The 23,101-nt window shown below is 41.5% G+C and overlaps 1 protein-coding gene across 1 annotated transcript; it reads left to right on the plus strand.

Moving 5' to 3' along the window:
- Window positions 1-79: 79 nt before the first annotated feature.
- On the plus strand, window positions 80-22,116 carry ACTR2 (actin related protein 2). Its single transcript, XM_052699267.1, has 9 exons — window positions 80-217; window positions 4,957-5,067; window positions 10,665-10,880; window positions 14,464-14,536; window positions 15,953-16,089; window positions 16,819-16,968; window positions 17,653-17,798; window positions 18,225-18,357; window positions 19,575-22,116. Exons 1-9 carry the CDS (start codon window positions 170-172, stop codon window positions 19,743-19,745), a joined length of 1,185 nt encoding a protein of 394 aa, XP_052555227.1. The 5' UTR covers window positions 80-169; the 3' UTR covers window positions 19,746-22,116.
- Window positions 22,117-23,101: the final 985 nt, after the last annotated feature.

The raw sequence follows: 23,101 nt of genomic DNA on the forward strand, positions 1-23,101 counted from the left end.
GGGTTTATAGGCGCCCGCCCGCTCCGATTGGCTGGCGGCGGGGCGCTGACGGCTTCCGGAGTGCGCGCGCGGCAGGGCGGGCGGCAGGGCGGGCGCGCGGCCCGGCGGCGGCGTCGTGCGGTGACGGTGCGGCGGTCGGGCAGACGGACGGGCGGAGGGAGGTGGAAGGATGGACACGCTGGGCAGGAAGGTGGTGGTGTGCGACAACGGCACCGGGGTGAGTCCCGCGAGGCGGCGGCGGCGGGAGGGAGAAGGGCGATTCCCCCGGGCCGGCTTCCTGCCGGCACGCCCGGTCTGCCCGCCGCGCCCTACGCGGCCCAGCGGCGGGGCCTGCGCCGCGGTGAGGCGGCGGGGAATGAATGGGCCGCGGGCGGAGCGGGGGCGGCGCCGCCATCGCCGGGCGCTCCCAGCTCGGGGCTCGCTGCCGCCTCGCCGCCCGTGAGCGCACACGGCGGGAGTTGGTCGTCCGCTCGTAGCGTGGAGGCAGGAAGTGGCAGAGATCGCATCGCGGACCGTCGGGAGGGGTGGCGGTGTGTACCGTGTGCCCCCCCCTCCCCCCAAAATAATGATAGATGTATGTGTGTATTTATTTATTTTTTTAAGCGTTTAGAAGATAGAAAAAAAGGAAATGTTTAAAGCCAAGGATGGGATAGCTGAGACAAAGGATGGCGTTGTTAGGGATTCGGCCTCCTGAAATGCAGAGCGTGCTGTCAGCACTGCAAGTGATGAGAGCGGGGATCTGACAGCGCTGTTCTGACAGTCCTGGTGCCTTCTCCTGGAGGAAAGAAGGCTGCGGGGTGACCTCATTGCAGCCTTCAGTACCTAAAGGGAGCCTACAAACAGGACGGGAATCAACTCTTTGAAAGGGTAGATAACAGCAGGACAAGGGGAAATGGTTTGAAGTTGTGGGAGGGGAGATTGAGGTTGGATGTCAGGGGGAAATTCATTACAGAGAGAGTGGTGAGGTGCTGGAACAGCTGCCCAGAGAGGCTGTGGATGCCCCATCCCCGGAGGTGTTCAAGGCCAGATTGGATGGGGCCCTGGGCAGCCTGGGCTGGTATTAAATGGGGAGATTGGTGGCCCTGCATGTGGCAGGGGGGGTGGAGATTCGTGATCCTTGAGGTCCCTTCCAATCCTGGCCATTCTGTGATTCTCCTGTTTTCCCCTTTTTAAAGAAAACGAGTAGGGCTGAGGGTCAGCTGGCACTTCCCACAGTACTGTTTAGAAAAAGAGACCATTTCCCCATTTCCTTCCTTTTTTTTTTTTCTTTTTTTTTTCCTCTTTTAGTGCTTAATGCTCTACTTGTCAGGCTTGGCACATATCTCAGGAACCCTCTCCATCCTTCAGTGCTGCCCTTCTGGTGGCAGCGCAGCACTGAGCTGTACGGTGCTTGGCTGGAGTTGGTGACACCAGCACTGCACTGCTGGGTATAAATAACAGGGTGAGGTGCCTTTATGCTGCTGTTAGGGGCCTGGAGGAGGGGCCAGCATCACTTCAGCTTCTGTTGGTTTAGGTTGCATTTATCTCCGAGCAGAACAGTGCGTGTCTGCAGGATCAGCTCTGTGCAAGAACAGGTATCAGGACACGACTGTTAAATCAGTCAGCTTGAAATATTTAGGTTAATTTAGGATAATTAAACTGGAAGAAAGTTTTGTTCTTGACATCAGAAAATGCTTGAAACCTCAGCTCAGAATTGAATATGTCAAATTAGCCCTACTTTGTCAAAAAGGTATTTTTCACAGTAACTATTTTCATGTGTGACAGAGAGGGCCTGCTTTATGTCAAAAGGATTTCTGACATTTATGACATCACGTGTCATAATTAATGTGTGAAATTAAGTCTCTAGTCAGGTGCCAGAAATATTGTGTAAAAATGGAGACTAGAAAGCTCAGATGCAGCTTTAACTTTAAACTTGAATTTACTGCTCTTGTTGTGCTGAAATACAACCTTAATGTGGCTTACTGCTTTGAGGAAGAGGTGACTAGGAGGAAGTTCTTGCAACATGTAGTGCAGAATAGAGGCAGGCAATGGCATCTTGACAGCGAGAGTGATAGAGGTGGATGTTCTGTTATAGGACAAGCAGAAAGTAACTGAGTGGCCTGTAGTATTTCTCTAATAGTATTTAGGGTTTTTGTTTGAGAATTGCATCAACTGAAGGAATCAAACACAGCCCCCGATAAGAGTATGTGTGTTCATTTTGAAGCCTGTCACGTGATGTCTGTGAGCTTCCTCATTCTTTGGTTTGAAAGAACACTTATACGTTCAAGTTCTTGCTGCTTGATGACTCAGTAGGAAGTGAAAGAGTCCGTGCAAACCACAGTGCAATGGAGAAGAAACTATATATGGTAAAATGGTCATGCGGACAGGCAAAGCAAGTTGCTGCTCTTAAAGCATTTTGAATGTATAGCAGACACTTGCAAAAATGACCGATGGTGAACTTTGCCTTCCTTGCCAAGATGTGTATAAATACATTGAGTGTTGATTTTAATGTTTGAGCCATGGTGTACACAGTGCTGTACTGAAATCATTTGCTAATTGTTCCAAGGGCTGCACAGAGAAGGGATGGCAGAGCAATAAGCACGCTCTGTACTGTACTTCAGTTTTAATAGAGGGCTTCACATGAGGGTGGAAAGAACACCACGACTATTTAATATTTGGCTTCAGATGATTATATTCCAAACTAGTTTCTAACCTTCAATCAAATGTTTTGAAAGATCTTTTGTAAGAAGGGGATGAGCATCATACGTTTCTTCTTCAGAAAATCCAAGACAGTTCAGGATTTGTTACGTGCATACGTGTTTGTTGCTAAGGTGCATTTATCTGTTGTCAGCTATCTCTTGGTAGTTTGATCAAGTGTCCTTCTTCAGCCTTAGTACCTGACATGACATCGTCTCCACCCTACCCACCAGCTAGTGCTCACTGTGGTGGTGGGGAGGATGCTACCCTGAGAACACTCAGCATCTCCCACCAGGGAATGCTGGCTACAGAGCTGCTTTCAGTACTCACTAGTGATTAGGGAGGGAAGATTGAGGTTGGATGTCAAGGGGAAGTTCTTTACAGAGAGAGTGGTGAGGTGCTGGAACAGCTGCCCAGAGAGGCTGTGGATGCCCCATCCCTGGAGGTGTTCAAGGCCAGGTTGGATGGGGCCCTGGGCAGCCTGGTCTAGCATTAAATGGGGAGGTTGGTGGCCCTGGATGTGGCAGGGGGGTTGGAGATTCATGATCCTTGAGATCCCTTCCAACCCTGGCCATTCTGTGATTCTGTAATGATTCATGTGGCCTGGGGAAACAAGATGGATTTGAAGGGGAGAAAGAGTCAGAATGAAAATCTGCCCCTTCTGTTTGGTTAACCATGTAGAGCTGACCAAAGTTTGTAAAAATGTCACTCGTACAGATTCTTGGTTCTGACCTGAAAGGGAGAGCTGGAGTTAGGCTGTGCAAAATAAAATGAGTGAGATTGAGGGAGGAGGCAGTGAATGGCTAAGCTATCAGGTTTGTGAATTGCCAGTATCCTACTGTTGTGCAATGTCCCAGCAAGGTGTGTCAAGGCCTTAGGGCTTAACATAGGGACAGACTGAAAGTTACAATTACAAATGAGAGGGTAAAACTTATAGTATAGAATAGTATCTTTGTAGCTCAATGTTTTCTTGTATGCCAGAATGTTGTAGCAGTAAACTTGTGCAGTGCTCTGCAAGCAGTCATTTGTTAAAAGGCAACTTTTTTTTTTTAAGAATCTATAAACCTTTATTTACACTCTGCCAGACCTTCAGAATGTCTCGAATGTTTCCTGTGGTGTAAAACATTTGGAAAGCCTTGTGGCATGTCCAGGTAGCGTGATCCAAAAATGTGGCTCTTTGCTTTTCATAGCAGCAGTGCATTCTTGAATACACAGATAAGATCTGTGCAACTCCCTTGTACTCTTTGTCCTAATGTCAGTAAGTAGCTGCCTTTACAGAGAACATAGATTGCAACAGAATGAGTGAAATGAATGTTATATGTAATGTAATTCTGCTGGTATTCAGAACAGCTCTGCCGCTGTAGAGAGCAAATTCTGAGTCAGGGAAAGAAATGAGGGGCACAAAAAGCTAAGAATTCCCTCTCCACTCCTATTAGCCCAAATTTAACTGGAATGTTTCTTGCACCTTTCCATAATTAGCTTGAAGCATTCCTCACAGATGAATAATGTAGAGCAACAGAAAGCAACTTTTCATGTTAGAGTTGCACATCATCACAGACAGGGTTTTTTTTTTTGTGCTCAGTTAATGCTTTCTTAGCACATATGCTGTATCTTTGGAGCTAGCACTGTAAAACTTCCCTTTGTATGTATTTGAGGAACAAACACTTTCAGAACGTCCTGTTTGATGTGAGCCACCACTAGCTGGGACTTCACTTGTGTCCTGTGCGTTTTGCTGCATGCTCATTGCTTTTTTCCTTAAAATCTGCCCTAAAAATGGTAAACTCTTGAGAAATCTGTTTTGAACAGTACAGAGCATCACAGAGAATCCCTTTTCCATAGCACTGTAACACCCGAATTCACAAAGGTTTTGTGTTTGCTGACATATCATTTGCTTTGCTGATCCTTGCGTTAATTGGGAAGGCAAATTAATTGGGGTACTTATGAGGTGATCCGTTACAAAATGGTAAGTTTGTTTGCTGGGGAACTTCTCACAGGGCGGCAGGGAATTCAGGTTTGAACACTGCACTCTTTTATACCTCTCAGTGCACTTAGTCATTTTCGTACTGCTTCTTCACAATCTGACAGTCTGCTGTGGAAAACATTCTGGAAGGTACTTGAATTCAGTGTTGTATATCCACCTATCTGAAATGTGTAAAAGGAATGTGAAAGCATAAATCTTGTAGGACTCGTGCTCTTAAACCTGGCGTTTTACTCCCAAACAGATGATTATTAGTAAAAGAAAGTAATAAGTGCTCTAATAAAATCATTTCTTCTTTTCAGTTTGTGAAATGTGGCTATGCAGGCTCCAATTTTCCGGAGCACATATTTCCAGCTTTGGTTGGAAGACCTATTATAAGATCAACAGCTAAAGTGGGAAACATTGAAATCAAGGTAATTCTTTTCATTATTCTTCTCTAACAGATGAATAATATTTAGGGCATCCTTCGACATACGCAGTGTTTGCAAATGCTTCTGTATTCTTCTTTATGCCATTTCTGTATCTCTTGATAAACTTCCATGCTGGATTTTACCCTGTCACGTACTACAAAGAAATCAAGAGGGTGGTCTGAAGCTCCGCAGAGGCCTTGTGCTACAATTGGGGAGACAGCGGATAGAGCTCAAGTAGTTGTGGGCAAAAGAGGACTTGAAATGCTAGTATGTAAGTGCTGTCAACATTAGAAGGCAGAAATTGAACAGCAGTGGTTGCTATTTATCACGGAGCTGTACTTTAAGATTATGAGACAATGCCGAAGAGCTTCTGAAAATTCGAGGTCTTTTTGTACTCTGCTTTCTGATCACAGTTTATCATCTGTGACATTGCATGAGATGTTTAAGCTCGGTTGTGTTTGCGTTTCACTGTTTCTGTTGGTGTTTTTGTTTTATTGTGGATGGTGTGTGATACTGGACCGTCAGTTAGAGAGTGAGAGGCTGTATCTGAGCTACTTCTTGGCGTGTTATTCTGGGTGTGGGGTGCTGAGGGGAACCACTGATCCCAGATCTTCTTCAGAAGTCTTATAGGGGCTATCATTTCTCACTTTCTTTTGTAGTTACAGAGCAATGCTTCAGTTGTTAGTAATTGCTTCTGCATTTGAGGCTCTAGTAAGCCTTGGCCCTGCTGTGGTCACAGCCTCGTCTTGCTTCTAGCCATACATTTTCACCTTGTGCTGGCCCTAATGTGCTGCAGTAGTGTGCTGAGCCACTTCAGAGAGCAGATCCAGCTGAAAAAGTGGAATTTCTTTGTCAGATAAATTTTGGCCACCTCTTAACAGAATTGTGAAAGCTACTTTGAGGGCAAGGCAGAAGCAGGAACTTGAGAGAGAAGCAGAAGTGCATGCAGAACTGTAGAAACCCTCATTTCAGCCAGTGAAGGGCAAGTAGAACCTCACATGTACAGGCTTTCAATGTTGCTTTCCCTGTTGCTTCTAAGTAGTAGCGCAGTAAAAGGGGAAAATACGCACATCTCTGCAGCCTTGTTCCTTATTTTCAGACTCCTAGAAGTGACAAGAACTTCATTTATCTGACTAACCCTGCCCATGAGAGGGAATTGGAACTAGATGGTCTTGACAATCCCTTCCAACCCAAGCCATTCTGTGATCTTATGATTCTATGACTTCTGCTGCTGCCAGTAGAAGTCAGTACTGTCAGCAGGAGGCAGTACTAGGAAGTCAAGAGGATGAAAGATATCACACCTTCCCAAGCTGCTTTTTTTTTTTTAATACTGCAATGCTCCTTACCTTGTGTCAGCTGTGACAATCTGCTTGAAAAGATGAAGGCCTTTCCCCTTCCCAATAGCTAGGAGGGTGTTGGTTGATTTACTATTATTTTTAAGTAGAGAGAAAGCATCTTTCTCTGGCAGGACTTGGGCAGGGGCGTTTCTTTGAGTGTCTGCTTTAACTCAGTGTAAAAATTTCTTCAAGCAGATCCTGGTAAAGTAGTAAAGTTTTATGAAAGTTATAAAGTGGTTAACAAGTCATAAAAGGCAAGAAAAAATTCTCTGGCATTAAATCATATTGATGAAGTCGTGTTTTCTTTCCAACTGATCTGATATAGCCTGTCCTGCCAGTTCTGGTGTCATGATTATCTAATAACTTAGTTTAATATCCTTCCAGATGTCAGCGTTGAACTAAAAGGATGGGAAGTACAAGCAAGTAATTGTTATGAGAGAGATGCAAAAGACCCCCAAAATTATAATTTTGTTTTTATTGCCCTTCTTATGCCAAAGTGTGGATTATATGCGTCTATTTTAGAGAGTGTAAATTGTGTCCTGATTTCTTCCTAGCTGTTTTAGAGCATCTGCCTGTAATAGCTTCCTACTTTAAGAAAACGTTGTAGCAAGAAATCTATGCCACAGATGCTTTGAATATCCCTGTGGGATAATACAGTGGGTTGACTTGTTAGGTGCGTGTGCCATTTTCCTTTGTGAGATGCTCGCAGATTTCTTAACTGGAATGTATTTCAGCAGTTGAGTTTTATGCCAAAATTGAATTCTATCCATTCACTACAGGTTCTTATGTTGTAAGCTTAAAACTGGGTAAGGAAAGTAGTCAGAAGATTATCAGTGTAATTTTTGAAAAATATTCAGACAGGCTGTCATTCCTGTGCAGTTCTGAAACTTGAAGTCGATCAGAACAGTGGTTATCATCCATCTACTGAGTTACCAGTGTGAAGTTGCTTTGTCCACGTTTTCTTTCTGGACTCTCATTTCAGTAAAGTGAATTAATTCCCATTTTTTTGCTTACTGCCATAAAAGCATTTAAACACAGTGAAACAGATAGCCACGAGAAAGCAAGAAGAGCGTGGTCACCCTCCTTATGCATCTGCTGCTGTCTCTGGAATGATTGTGGAACTACAGCCTCAGTAGTTGGGGGTGCGCCATTTTCTTGTACCTGCAGTCCCCAGTTGAGGACATAAACACAAAATTCAGGTATCACTGGTATTATTTTGCTTCAAGTTGTAGCATCAGAAGTTGGAAACCAGACGTGTGGATGCCACTTTGCAGTCTTTACCGATTCGCTGGTCTCTGAAGCAAGTCTGGGAGTGAATAACCTGAGGAAGGCCAGATCACTGTGCATCTTTGACCAATTAAGACAGGATTTTAGGGCAGTTGAGATTCGGGGAGCCATTAGTCCATGTCTTACAGCTGTGCTCAGTTTCTGCCAAAGGCAGCGTGGTGCTGTACTTCCTCTGCATTTGAAGTGAGGAAGGAGGCTGAGCTTTGACCAGTCTCCTTGTGCTAAGGCAGCTGCCACAAATTGTGAACGCTTTCCCTCTGACACAATTCACACAATAGGTAGATTTGCCTCCATAGTGCTGACAGTTACCTTTATGGCTTTTGCTAATTTACATGTAGATTTAATTGAAGGAGGAAGAATCTCACTGGTAATGAAAACGACCTTAGTATAATTTCAGACAGCATTTGTATGTTGCACTTCAGGATGCTTCCCAGCTCCTTAATTCTTCTATTTTCCTACATCCATAGCTTGCTATTGTGAAGAACTTTGGTTCCATGATATCTGAACAATTAAGTCTCCTTATAGATGAGTACTTTTATGTTATTGTTTTGAATTCCTGTGTATTTAAGGCAGAATACTTAGAACAATCTAAACGTAGCAGTAGCCAGAGCTAGCTGTAGTTGAACCCTTTCTGCAGAGTCTCATCTAGTTCAGATGAGCACGTTGCTCAGGGGAAAATTCCAGTGTTACAGAGTAGTTATGCACAGAATCGTACTAGAAAGGGACAGATTTTGTTTGCAACATGAGGTGCACAAACACGACGTGCCAGTGACTTGTTGCAGTAGCTTTAAATGGAGACTTTTAAGCTAAAATCCCAAGGATGTTAGCTTGGCCCTAACGATACTAACCTGAATATTTTCCAGCTGTGCGTGCATCTTTTTTTGGCTTATTTCTACTGTGTTCTTAAAATAATTGGAGAATTTCATTTAGGCTTTTTCTGACTTTCTTGCTTCTACCTTTTCTTCACCTTTCTTGACCGGTTGAAGTAGAATAACAAAAAAATGGTAAGTGGGTGCCTCATGCTGCTTGTTTAGTGTTTATGCTTGGTGGGACCTGGAGCTCTTCTGCTGTTTTTTGCTACTCGTTGTTCTGTCTTGCCTTACATTTTGCCTTGGAATACATACTCACTTTGGATGTTTTTCATTGCTTTGGTTTACTAGCAACTAACTGATGAGAATATTTTATGTATTGTGTTTAACTATGAGATAACCTGTGGTTTTGCAAGGTGCAAGAATAACACTTCAAGACCAGCGTGAGCTCAGTATCTCCAACAGTGGAAATTACTTTACATACAGTTACAGACCAAGGGCTTGAAAAAAGTTTCAATTTCCAATCAGACAAATATTGCTGAGTCCCAGAGTGATGGAAACATTGAATGTCACGGCAGTGACGCTGTATGCCCTGCCTCCTTCACCCGTTGTGCATGCTGTTTGTTTGTGTGCCCTGGAAAACAATGAATGGTTCTGCCCTTCAGCTTTGTTTTGTTAACAGGACGCAGAAGTTTGGTGTGACTTGATTGTGTGTTTGAATACAGGCTTTTCCTGGGCCATGTCCTGTCCAGGAGTACAAAGCCTCCAAGAGCAGCACACAATGAAACGCTGCTGATTCCTCTCACTGCTGGTGTTTCTGATGGCATAATGTGGGGTGGGGTGGGGAAGCATCCATAGTATGCTTCACTGAAGTACCTTTGATTTTAAAAGGTAGAGCTTTGACTTCTGTCTTCTGTATGGTCAGGGTAACGGAGGTGTGATCTACTGCACAAGGGAAAGCAAATGGAGCCCTTGGTCAGGGAGAAGGGGTGGGAGAGGAACAGATTATTTTGAACTGTTCTCAATAAACTTCCTTTTTTTGCTGGCAGCTCTTTGGGTTGCTTCTGAAATGGGCTTTTATGGACTTGATGCTGCATTTCTCTGTGTGTGTCTTATTTTACCTCTTGCATTGAGTAGTAAATTGAATAAAACCTTCACTGTGAAAGTTTTCTGCACCGTGGTAACTGCTGGCATGTTTTTGTGTGGAGCAGACAATTTTCTGCAGTGAAATGAAAGCTGTGTAGAGCGAAAGCAGTGCTGTAAGCAGTGCTCCAGAAGCATGCTGTTAGAGGCTACGTGTGAGCTGATCAGTTAAGGCTTCTTTAGGAAAACGAGAGGGACAGCAGGGAACAAACACAATGTTGTATTGTGCATACTTCCTCTGGGAAGTACGTGGGAAAGGAGAAGATAGAGTGCTACTAATTTGAATGTGCAATGTTTGCATAACTGCATAACTACCTTTAAGAAACAGATTGCTTAATTAGTGGGAGATGATTGTACAAACTGCATTTGTTGGTTGTGTTTGTGTAAGAATGCGTTGCCGTGGTTTTTGACCTGGGACTTTGCAGCATGGAACAAACCAGGGTATGTTTTACATTTAGGTGTCTCTCCTCTTCACATCCTACTGGCATAGGCAACGTGTAAACCACTGTTTCTTTTAATGTATAGAGTGGAACTTCTAATCACTGATTTGCTATTGCTACTGTTCTGCTTGCTCATAGACCACTCACTATTCCTTTTCTGGCATCATGCAGAGTGCAGGGAAAATATTCTGCAGTCTACCTACTATGCTTACATGCTGTTTTGCATCTCAGCCTTTTAAAATCTGATGACAAAACTTTGGAGGTGTCAGTGGAGAAACATCTACACGTACAGAAGTCTTGGCAGTATCTAACGTTAGTGGGGCTTGTTGGTGTGTGTGGGGTTAACTGGAAAATGGAATTAAAGCTCATTTTGGAGAAGGTTTGGGATGGATAACAGCCCAATTTAAATACTAGATGGAATATATTCTACTTGTCTCCTAAGTTCCTGAAAGCAATCTTGAAATGTGGGCTTTGTTTAATAACACGTAAATGTGGGCTGGCACAGCTTGCTGTCACTGTTTGAGGATTTTGTTCTTTAGGAGACTTTGCAACAACTGACATACTTCAATGTTAACATTTTACAGGATCTCATGGTTGGAGATGAAGCAAGTGAATTGCGTTCAATGCTGGAAGTTAATTATCCAATGGAGAATGGCATCGTTCGGAACTGGGATGACATGAAGCACCTCTGGGATTACACATTTGGACCAGAGAAACTTAATATTGACACAAAAAATTGTAAAATACTGCTTACAGAGCCTCCTATGAACCCAACTAAAAACAGAGAGAAGATCGTGGAGGTATGTCTCTCTAATAGGAACTAGGATGTGCTGTTGTTGAAGCATGGATAAAAAAACCTGCATTTTCTCAGAATACACAGAAGCTGCCTGAGGTGAGGCAGTTCTCCTACCTTCTGAGCAAAATGTGTCAGCAGCCGTGGTTATAAAGGCTGCAGTGGTCAAATTCAAACAGTCCCTCTATCCAAAAGTTGTAAGCAGACTGGGTGTCTCAAGCCACATCACCTACAAAACAGTCAGCAATGCATGCTTTTTGTCAGGTATCTGAGATATTTTGATTACCAGGTATTGGATGAATGTTAAGTAATTTAAATGACTTGAACTTCTGTAAGCCTGTAATGTTTCTGAAGAGACTGAGGCTTGAACAAGATGATGCTTACCAGATGGAGCAGTGTTGTTGGAAGTAGCTGAGACAAAGGTGCGGTGATAATCAAAGATCAATGAATTGGTTAACACTAGGGATTGTCAATGAAAGACTTTTTAGAAAGAAAGCTGGGTTCTTGGATCCTGTGCTGCCCTGGACAACCTAAGCTACCTCTGAATTCAGTTAGTTACAGGAATAAGAACTTACTTTGATCATGACCTAACTTTCCTTTAAAACCATTAGTTGTCACAGCTATAGTAATGCTTTCTGCCATGTGACCATGGGTGTTTTTACAGCAATCTTTTCTTTTGGTGGAAAAGGATTAATCAAACTGTGCAATTTTTTGTGTTTTTAAATTGAAAATTTTCTAGCACTTATAGGCATTAGTGGCCCATTATCTAAGTGTTGTGTAACTCAACATTAGCAGCGTTATCTGTTGTGTAGCAGTCAGCTGTGGTGTGATGGATGTAGTGACCTATTCTGGGTTGCCTCCTTGTAGTAGGAACGACTGAATTTCCTGTTGAGGGTGCTTTGCTTTTCAGCTGCCTACAATGGTGTACTTGTTTCTGTTTTCCTGCTAAGTGCAACAGGCTGGGTTTTAGTTATTCTGGTACTGAGTAATTTTATCCCATAAATTGAGAAGCCTCCTATAGCTTCAGAAGTCTGAGGAAACATTTGTATTGCCCCATGTGCTTTCTAAAGCCACTCCAGAGACTGTAGATACTTAACCACGATTCAGAGGATTAAGGAGAACCAGAATCCATTTTCATAAACTCAAACTTGAGCTGAACAGGAGTTCCCTGTTTCTATTAATATTCTTAATGGATCATAGCCTTAGGAGGACTAGGAATATTTTATTTTTAACTGCAACCTATTTACACTTGTCTGTCCTCCACTTTTGAAGCATACTCTTCCTTTTCAGGGAGGCTACACCAGAATGAAGCAGGGAATCGAGTTAACATTTTCCTAAAGCCTGTAGTAGATGTCTCTATGTTTTGTGATGCATTGCAGTAATGGTATTTCAAAGAAGAAGCTTAGTCACTTGGACCATATCAAGGTGGTAGATAATTACTTGTGCTGTACTTCATTCTACTTCCATTGGTTTTCCTTCCTCGCTGCATTTCTCCATCAAACACAGCTACACAGAAATAGCAGTTCACATGATGTGTACATTGTAACATAGATACTTTTAAAGCACTGTTTCTTTTGTAGCATGCACAAGGCACAGATTGCTGTTCAATTTAAGGTAATGTTTGCTGCTAGTCTCCAGTTGTTGCTCCGTTATCATTCTGAAATACCCCTAGGAGCAGCTTGAATTTCGTTGCATGTCATGTAGTGTTAGAGATACACTCTAACACAGTCACTTCTCCTAGTTTCAGTCTAGTTTTCTTTGTCTCTTTATCCCAATTCTTTGTTCTTCCTCCCTAGACCTGCTTAGAACATCACCAGCTAATCCAAAAGCAGCTGTCACTAGAAGGAAATTCTGCTCTGAGTTTACATCTTAGGTTTTTTAATATGTTCATCCTGTGACGAGGTGTTTTTGTAGTCAAAGAGAGCAGACCTAGATGGTTTGAAAGAAAGAACATTGAAAGAAAGAACAGCAAACCCCAGATCTCTGTATATGAGCTTCAGCAGATTTTTGCAGGTCAGAGGAGGGGTTGTAAAAACCCAAAGCAAGCCATTTTCATGGCAAGGTGCTTTGCAGTCACTCCCTCTACATTCCTTTAACTTCTGTCATACTCTATGCTCACTGCAGATGTTCCTAGAAAGGGAGCATCTGTGTTCCCAGGGATTTTGCTATGTGCTCAATATAGCTATGAAATAATTAACTTGACTTTGCAAGGATCAGGATTTTGAAATGGAACAGCCATTTTAAAACTGTGCTCTTCTAACAGAGGAGGGTCTTTAAATAGTTCAGAATTTTGAAATTGTCAGGCATCAGCATTTTTTTTCCTTTAAGATATTTAAGATCTTTAAGATATCTTTTACTTGAACTGTGGGAGTGCTTAGGATTTAATCAGTTTCTAATCCTGGAAGTGGCAGAAGTGCTTGGGAGGCTGTAGAAGAGCAAAAACAGAACTTTGTGCTGGAATGATCAGAGTTCATCATTTTTTCATGGTAAAGCATTTGGAGGAGGAAGCTGCTGTGCATTACTTGTTTACTTTGCCTTCTTTGTGTTTATAGAGAGGACAAGATCCGATAAACTGGACATCCTTTAATTTTAAACCATTTCTTCACTGCAACTAGTTTCAGTGCTTAGGGGAGCTTAGTGTATGAGATGGGCAATTCCTTTCATGTTTTAATAAGAGCTGCTCTGCAAACCTGCATTGTTTTTTTTTAAAAAAAGGGTGGTGAAGCACTGGAACAGGCTGCCCAAGGAGGCTGTGGATGCCCCATACCTGGAGCATTCAAGGCCAGGCTGGATGTGGCTCTGGGCAGCCTGGGCTGCTGGTTGGCGACCTGCACATAGCAGGAGGGGGTTGAAACCAGATGATCATTGCGGTCTTTTCTAACCCAGGCCATTCTATGATTCTGTACCCTATGACTGTTCTGTAAGTAGTATCTGAGTCGTTATAGATGTACTCCTTCCATTGTAGCGAGGTTTGCACTGAAGCTAATTCTAGAAGTTTGTCACCTCTTGCACTTCAAAGAAAGGAAGAAGGCCCAGAGGACAGTCTGTGACACTGCGCTGATTCTAGACCAATATGAGTAGGTTTGTTTGCTCTGTCTTGGACAATCTCCAGTTGTGTAAAGATGGTGACCCTGATATGAAGAAGAAAAAATCTGAACCTCGTTAGAAGTAGAACATACAGCTATAACAAATGTTTAGTTCCCAAGTCACATTTAAATAATAAAGTAGCTGGCTGGCCTGCAAGTACGTGCCTCCCACTCAATACACACTTTAGAAAATGGCTTGGTAAAATGGCAGGATTTGGCACATAGGTTTCTTGAAAGCATTCACTTTTTGTTGCTGAGTGGATGTGAGATGTTTGAAGTCCTTGAGATGACTCGTCTCACATGAATGGACAGGTAAGGTATAAAACTGACAGTGCTAATCACTGCCATAAAGCAAGTGGGTTTTTAATGTTTGCATACAGTATTTGCGATGAAAGTGTTTTTGATGGGTGAAAATACAGAATTGCATAAGGACTGTTTTCAAACATTTGTGACACTTCCTTCAAGGATGGGCCTTGGACACTAATTTTTGCCTTCATCTTGCAGGTTATGTTTGAGACATACCAGTTTTCTGGAGTGTACGTAGCCATTCAGGCTGTCCTTACTTTGTATGCTCAAGGTAGGCAAAGATAACTTAAAATATGTTTAATTTATGTGTTGCTAAGGCAGAGCTCTAATATAGTATTAATGAGGCTTAGGTACTGCTGTAAGCAAGCTCAATTCTGTTTTAAAGGTTTGCTTTTCGTTTTTGGGAATTATGGATAGTTATCTTTGTGTGCACGTTTAGCAGACCTACTTGTAAAATCCAGTTTATCAAATGTCACTGTTTGAAGGTGCAGTTCATTTTAGCCTTCAGCATCTTTCCAAGCCTGAATGACATGCTCTTGGTTTTCTGAAAGATTTATCACCACAAATGAATGTCAAGCAGCTGATTAGGTGACTTTGCACTGTTCTCAGTTCAGGAACATGTTGATTCTTCTGCTATATATAAACAAGAATAAATAACTGCCAGCATAGGAAGAAAATTACAGATTCACTGAATTCAGTAGAAATTCTGCCATTGGCTGCCGTTCATCAATGATCTAGGATATTCAAGACGTGGGTTCTAATTACATGACTTCTTACATCTGTTTACTGGTGGCTTGGTGTACTTAACCATTGTGTGGCAGGAAATCAAAATGTCCTTCCTTGTTGACATGTCATCATAGCATCTGTGCCCAAGAGCTGAAGTTCAAGGGAGGGACTGCTGTGCAAGTCACTAAAAGCAACTGAACCCAAACCACTCTTGCAGGCCTGTTTTTTAGTTTTATTTGCTGATCACTCTTTCTTTTTTTTCCTTTATCATTGTTTTTTGTTTGGTTCATTACAAGCCTATCTGTCTGAAAAATGCACAGTCTTCCATTTACAATTACAGCAGAATTTATTTTACTGCATAGTGCTCAGTTACTCTGAACAACAAAACATAAAACAACTTGGAGCAGTCTGCTGTTGAAGAACAGATATTTTCTGCTCTATGAAAGCATTAATTGGTACTTGAGAAGAAAGCATCATGAACAAATCCTAACAGTAATTCTAACAAGAGAAACTTGTGGCATGAATACCTCTACATTTCTTTATATTGGAGCAATTAATATCATGTTGTACATACATAGCTGGATCTGCTCAGGAATTTATAATCCAACAAACATTTAATGACCTTAGCTATTCTCTTTAATTTAAGATGCAATTTAAGATGTGTAAACAGTGGAAAAAATGGCAAATGGTAGAGTTCAAGCACCTAGGCAAGAGGAAGGATAATCCATTTTTAACATGTGTATATACAGGCATTGTCACTGTGAAAATCTTATGTTTAAAATCTAGGTGAGTGGAAATAACTGAATTTTAGGTTTTGCTTCCTTTTCCCAAAAGGGTGATGACCATTACAGTGTTCTTATAGGATGCCAACGAGGTTATGATGACAATGATAAAACTGTTCTGCTCTATTTATGGAGGTGCTACTAACAGTTGTACTTCCTCCCCTGTTTCATTCTTCTAGGTCTGCTGACTGGTGTTGTTGTGGACTCTGGAGATGGTGTCACTCATATCTGCCCAGTTTATGAAGGTTTCTCTCTCCCTCATCTCACCAGACGGTTAGATATTGCTGGGAGGGATATCACCAGGTACCTCATTAAGGTGAGCTGGAAAGAGTCTTTAAGGCTGAGGCTGATGGCAGTGGCACACGGGTTCAAGTTAAAATCCCTTGGTAGAAAGAAACTTTATTGTTTGTGTGTTTACATAAAGAGAACCAGTGTTCTTTGTATTGCTTCAGCCTCTCTGTGTTACGTTTCCTCATCTATAGCACTGATGTTATTCAGACTTCACTCACTTTCATAGTAATAGTCTAAGAAGGGAAGGGCCTTCCTTCTGTGTTTGGGAAGGAAAATCTCACATTTGGCTTTCTTGAGATGTAAAATAAAAACAAGACTGTATTCTAACATCTTTTTTATTGTAGAAAATAATGTAATGATTCTTATCTGATTATTAAATAAGACTGTTTTATTATTTGCTTTTAAAAAGTATGTAAACCTTAGGATTTTTTAATCCAGAATATTGCTTAACTGCAATATTGTGCTGTTCTGAAGCGAAGTCCTAAATAAGAGGATTATTTTAGTATCTTTCACTTCTGTAACAATTGCACTGGAAGTTCTTGGGAAGATTTCCTACTTACAGTGATAGTGTATCTGGTTTGTTTTTTTTTTCCTTGTTCTGATAATAATGGATACAGTTACAGATTTGACTTAATACTGAATTTGCAGTTAGAAAAGCCAGGGAAACTTGACAAGTTATTGACTGTGCACACTGGAGGCAAGGAGATCTGTGCTGTTTCTCACCTTTATAGCTAATCTAATCTGTTCACTGCAGCTCCTCTTACTGCGAGGCTATGCTTTCAACCACTCTGCTGATTTCGAGACTGTTCGCATGATCAAGGAGAAGCTGTGCTATGTGGGATACAACATTGAACAGGAGCAGAAATTGGCATTAGAGACCACAGTACTAGTTGAGTCGTACACGGTGAGTGTTTTGAGGCACATTTTCTTGACCTAAATGTATTAGGTCTAAAATCAGGTAGCATTTAGCTTTGATTCCTTGTGAGTTTATCTTGGCAGTAGCTCACTTCCCAGACATAGAAGTCTGTAGAATCACATTACTTGGTTCTGGGAAAGCTAGAAAAGCTGATTTTGGGGATATCTTTAAAGCTTTGTATTGACTTTTGTAACTGTAGATGCTTGAAATTTGAATATTACAGCACAAAAACTTGTAGAGAAAGTGGACTTACGCTAGCACGTCAGATTGTTTCAGCTTCGTCCCTCTAGCTGTGATACACCTGAGAATGGAAACTGGTAAGAAGGGGGGTAAACTTACTCTTAGGAGACGTGCTGTAATAGCACATGAAGGGAAAGGAGTTTCAGAATAGCATTTTTCTTGCCTCAAGTTCATCTTTAAAATCAAAATTAGGAGCTGTATTGCAAGGCAGCATTTGGTACTTCAGTATCAGTGTATCTGGTCCTTGATCTCTGTAAGTAAATCACATAGCAATTGAAGAATCTTCTTTCGGTAGCACTGATTTCTTGCAGTGGTGACAATAAGCAACAATTTCCTGCTTTAAAACACCTAGTAACAACGTAAGTCATTTCCTCCTGTTTTCTGTATCTGAGTGGCTAAAAGCAGCCTGCTGAATGGCTTTCTCTTCACTAGCTCCCAGATGGCAGGATTATCAAAGTTGGTGGAGAACGGTTCGAGGCACCAGAGGCACTTTTCCAGCCTCACTTAATCAATGTGGAGGGGGTTGGTGTGGCTGAGCTGCTGTTCAACACCATCCAGGCTGCTGACATTGATACCAGGTAAGAGCACACTTACTCTTGCACTCTGACAGTGAATTGTGACACAGGGATTGCTTTCCAAGAAAATAACATCTTTTTGCTTTAGTCACCACCAGCTGTGTGAAGATATATGTTGGAACTGGGGGTCGGTCTTAGATGACTTTTTGAAGCTTAATGCATTATCTGAAAACATTACTATTTTGTATGAATAAGCAAGGATTAAATCTTGGAATTGTGGGGTTTCTTTTGTGTTCCTTCTTTTTTAATTGCTGCTTTCTTGGACATCTGGAGACGTGTGAGCAAGTGTGCCAAACTTGGGCAAAGGTTGTTTTTGTGTTTGTGTGATGTCAGTTTTGTAGATCTGTATTTACTTCTCTGTATGTACAGGTACCTACTTGTCCTATCAGAAACTCTGTAGCACACTAAAAAGATTGTTCTCTTGGTTAGGTCTGAATTCTATAAGCACATTGTGTTGTCTGGAGGGTCCACTATGTACCCTGGGCTGCCTTCACGACTGGAGCGAGAACTTAAACAGCTCTACCTGGAACGAGTTCTGAAAGGAGACGTGGAAAAACTCTCGGTAAGTTCTGAGTCACTGCTGTATTTGTGTGGGGCGCAGGTTTATCCTGAATCCCCACTAGAGGGAACCAAGTAGTCAGAAATGACAAGCTGTGGATCACCCTCCACACAGCTTGAAAAGCTTGGTGCATCCTGGTTCTTCACAGTCTTGTGCTGGTTTTTGCATATATATGCAGTAAAGCTGCCTTCTGGTCATGCTAATAGAAAGTCGTTCCTGAAGTCAAAGTTATGCTCAAAGTTAGTTTGAGCATAAAATGTGCAGTTAAATGCTAACGTACAGCTCTCATGTAGAATGAGGGATGCAAGTGAGTTTTTGTGCTATAGAAGGTCATCGCTGAGCAAAAATTATTTCTGTCTTTAAAAGCTTGGGCTCATGCTATGCATTGTAGATGAAATGCTCAAAAGTTTAAGGCTAGAGTTCACACGTCTTCAAGTGGAATAATTTTCCTTGCTCACCTGCAGACAAAAGCCAAACAGATGATGGAGGTAGCATTGCCTTCTATCTAGTAACAATGTCATGTGCTTTTCAAAAAGGAGATATTTATGGAAGAAATTTCTCTGAGTGAAGTTTCTAACGTTGAACTGAATTGAACTTCCTCAGCTTTGAATACAGTATTCTCTGAAGATCTCTTACAGCCATTTAGAATGACTCAGTTGCACAGAATAGAATCACAAAATCACATGTAGCTTTGACTGTGCTCATTTTGCTCTTGCAGTTGGAGCTTGGGCATCAAATAATTAAGAATATTCATTAGATAAGCTGGCTTAAGTTGTATAAATTTAGAATCTGTTCCATCTGCCCTCCTCAAATTTGGTATAATTCTAAAACGTTTTGTGATCTGGTAAACTCCTGTTAATTTTAGCCATCAAAGCTTAGCAAGTATTTAACTCTTCTTCCGTGTTCATAAAATGCAAAAATACGATCTTTAATTTTCTGTTCTGACTTCTGGGCTTTTTGTGGATACGTGGAAGGTATAATTTGGGGGACGTGTCAATAGCCCTCTCTAATTTCCAGTGCAAAGTAGTTGTTTGACTTTGGTTGTGCGAGCTGGAAGCTCACACAAAGTGCCCGGTGCTAGCATTGCATTTTGGTTGCGTTTCTCACACTAAGCAGCTTTTGTTCTTTCATTGTTCTAGTAGAAAGCACAGTTCTGTTTGAGTAGGCTTTGTTTTGAGAATCCTAACAGCAGTTTTGTTGGTTGTTTTTTTTTTCCTTAGAAATTTAAGATCCGAATTGAAGACCCACCTCGCCGAAAGCACATGGTGTTTTTGGGTGGCGCAGTTCTAGCAGACATCATGAAAGACAAAGACAACTTCTGGATGACCCGACAAGAATACCAAGAAAAGGGAGTGCGTGTGCTGGAGAAGCTTGGTGTGACTGTTCGATAAATCCCAAAGCTTGTTCCCATCACGTCTAAAGCTTTTTTTCTTTCATTGCCAATCTCTGAACTCACTCAGCTACATGCTATGGAAAGGCCTGTCTGTGGCCTTTGACCCAAAGGTCAGGTTTTGTTCTGGTTTCTTGGGGTAGCTTTTGTTAAATGTTTCTTAATGTGGCTAAATTTGACTATTAAATTTGACCACTTCCCCGCAAACAAAACAGAGCAAGAGCAGCCTGTCTACTTCATTGTTCCTTCCCAGTAGGCAATTGGGTAATTCTGGTAGGCTTTTTCTTCTGGGTTTATTGCTGTAGTACTGCTAGCTTTTGTCTCTAGTTCACAAGGGGTTGTGTGCCTTTTTTAGCATAAGAAAACCTTTAAACGGGAGCTTTTGCTATTGGATCATTGTGGTGGTTATCTTTGCATCTTTTTGCCTCTCTCTACATTAAGACTTCTTTTTCTTTCCTGCAATAAGGAATTTTGATTAAGCATAGTTAGAAACTAGTTTAACTAGCTGGAATGGCTTTACACACTGTGTCCATGTAATGTGGTTCTGTATGCCCTGCTGCCTCAAACTGGTTTCTGAGGCCGTTTATCAGAATCCTTAGAGGAGGTGGGGCTTCCATGCTGTATTTCTCCAAGTGGGCATGTACACAGTTGCCACAAACCAGGGAACACCGGATATTCTGGCAAAAGTAAATTTGTGGCCTTAGATGTCTTTTTTTTTTTATTATTTTGGAGGGAGGAGACAGGTTTGAGCTGTGTTGCTTTTCTGTTAAGGGACAGCTGGAGGTCAGTCTGACCAAAAATGCCTCTTTTTGTAGCTACGTTTTGGTACCGTGTTATCTCAGCATAGGGAGCAAGAATGTTACGTTAGCTGTTCTGTAACTGTTGAGAAACTTACTTAGATGTGCTGAGAGAGGAGCCTCTGAACTTCTAAAGAGATTTAATACTTTCAGAAATGCTTGTGAAAACTGTAATTAAAGATATTGAAACTCCCCAAACTAAGTTTAAAATGTTTTAAGTGCTTGTATGTACATCAGAAGCACTTGTATTAAACTTTACAAGTATATTAACCTAGTGCCAAGTAGTTATTGCAAATGAATATTTCAATGCCCAGTGTTCATCGCAGCAAGCAGATGTTTATAAACAACCACTGGCAGTAGGTTATAAAGAATGACCTGTGTTTGTTCTAGTTGAAAATAGCACTGGAAGAGGAGATGTTGGTTGGTAAATATCTGCAACTCATTTTGATTTTTTGGTTACTTTAGGTGGGATGGGGAAGGAAGTGAAAAACAATGACAAAAATGCTGTTTGCAGAAAGTACATTAAAGCTGAGTTGTACTGAAAACTAGAAGTTGTCACTAGTAATTATCAGCCATCTTCTCCCAGTAGAGTTGCCTGTATTTTCTTTCCCCTAGCAGACTGATCAGCACAATCAAATCTGCCTTACACAAAGCATAGCAAAAACTGCTCGCATACGGATGCCAGTTAGATGTAGTTCTACTTTGCTTGTCATGGAAATGTTCTCTCACTTCTTACTTAGTTTTCCAAGCCTACCGTAACATGTAAACGTGAGGAGGTTAAGATCTGCTTTTGACTTCCAAACCTTGGAATGTACGAGATGTGCTTTCATATACTTGCCATTTGTCTACATCTTTACATTAATGATCGGCCCCGGGAACGGGGAAATATTAAACTCCCTTGGATTCTTAAAAGTTGCTTTCTTTCTAAATCAAGCAGACAGCTTCCTTTTGGCCAAGAGAGCCAAACAGGCAGAGACCACGTCTGCATTTCTTAAACAACAGGACAGATGCTATAGTATTGCTAGTAATGACCATTTAATTATAGGTGGGTGGGGTTTTTTGCAGCTATATTTACTCTTAACTTGAACAATATGAATTTACAGGCATGCCGGTCATGCCTCAGTGCATGCACTTATGCAGTTACTAGATTTTTGGGGACATGAATGTAAGGGGTATTCTGAATTCCTCTAGTCTTCTGAACATTTAATACACAAGATTTAAAAATGCTGTGCGCTTGCTTTACAGCTATGGTTTCTCACGTGACTGTCTCTGGGCTTTCTGGACAGCTTTGAGAATGGTGTAAATAAACCAAAGAATGACTTAACAACCTTTTTTTGAATGACAATCTGCCACGTGATCAATTGTACAAATCCAGACCTTGAGCTGAACCCCTTTTCTAAGCCACATTCTCCCCTCTTCATTGGCTTCGGTTAGGTATGTGCCTATCTTCAATAAAGGTTTTGGAATTTGGCCCTTTCACAAGAGAACTTCACAGCACCATTAGAAATAAATGTCAGTTGATCATGCAGTATCTTAGGATTTCATGGAAACAATGTATTTATTGGGGGGGGAGGGGGAAGAAAAGAAAGAAAGAAAGACAAAGCATATTGCATTACAGCTATCCTGAATCCAGAAGAATGAATACGACATCCACAGACTGGATGGGGTTCCAGTTGTGCTCAGTGTGGTTCTCAGTGTGTTAGCACACACGAGTGTGTGTTTGTTCTCTTGTTCTCTCAGCTGACAGCTTCACTACTGAAGCACTATATGAAAGTAATCTGGTTTTAATGTTGTTGGTTTTTTTATTTTTAAAGACCAAATAACTTTGGTTCTATTTGCAACATGCTTCAGCTCCTATAAAATTAGACTAGAAGATGCTGCATCAGCTGTAAGTTTTTTGGAACTACCCCACTTTTAACGTTAAGCTGCTTCAAACCCCTCCCCCAGTGTTCTAGGATGTTAACCTATGTAACACAAATGGCTTTTTTATACAGCTCTGAACAGCATGTTAACACGCAGCACCGGTTGAGACCATGAATGGAAATAAACATCTATTTAAATTGACAGGTCTTTTCAATATAAAAATAAAATCAGATTTTTTTCAAAGTAGATGACGTTTGCTTTGTTTCCTTTGGGAAATCACAGTTTTGTCAGGTTTTTTTTCTAACATAACTTTCATCATGAAACTATCACAAGCTGCTTATGCTGAGGAAATCTGATGTGGCAGAAGAGCACGTTCCCCATTGATTGCTGTCACAGAGTGAAAAAGGCACCCCATCTCCATTCTCTAGCCAAGATTTCCTTCCTTCCACCCTAGTTTGTTTAAATTAATATATATATGTGTATGTATATATATATATGTGTGTGTGTGTGTATGTATATATATATATTTATATTAACTTAATATGTAGCCTTGGAGAGGAATCTTACCTAGATCAAGCTCTGTGCTTGATTGATTTCAGTGACCTGGCTATGCGTGGTAGCCACATAATAGCATTCTGATGTGGAAAAAACTCATTTATCTGGCTTTGTAGCAAGCTCATTCAGCTTCTTCATCCTA

Source organism: Tympanuchus pallidicinctus, unplaced genomic scaffold (genome assembly GCF_026119805.1).
Source record: "Tympanuchus pallidicinctus isolate F22 unplaced genomic scaffold, pur_lepc_1.0 scaffold1, whole genome shotgun sequence".
Lineage (NCBI taxonomy): Eukaryota > Metazoa > Chordata > Aves > Galliformes > Phasianidae > Tympanuchus > Tympanuchus pallidicinctus.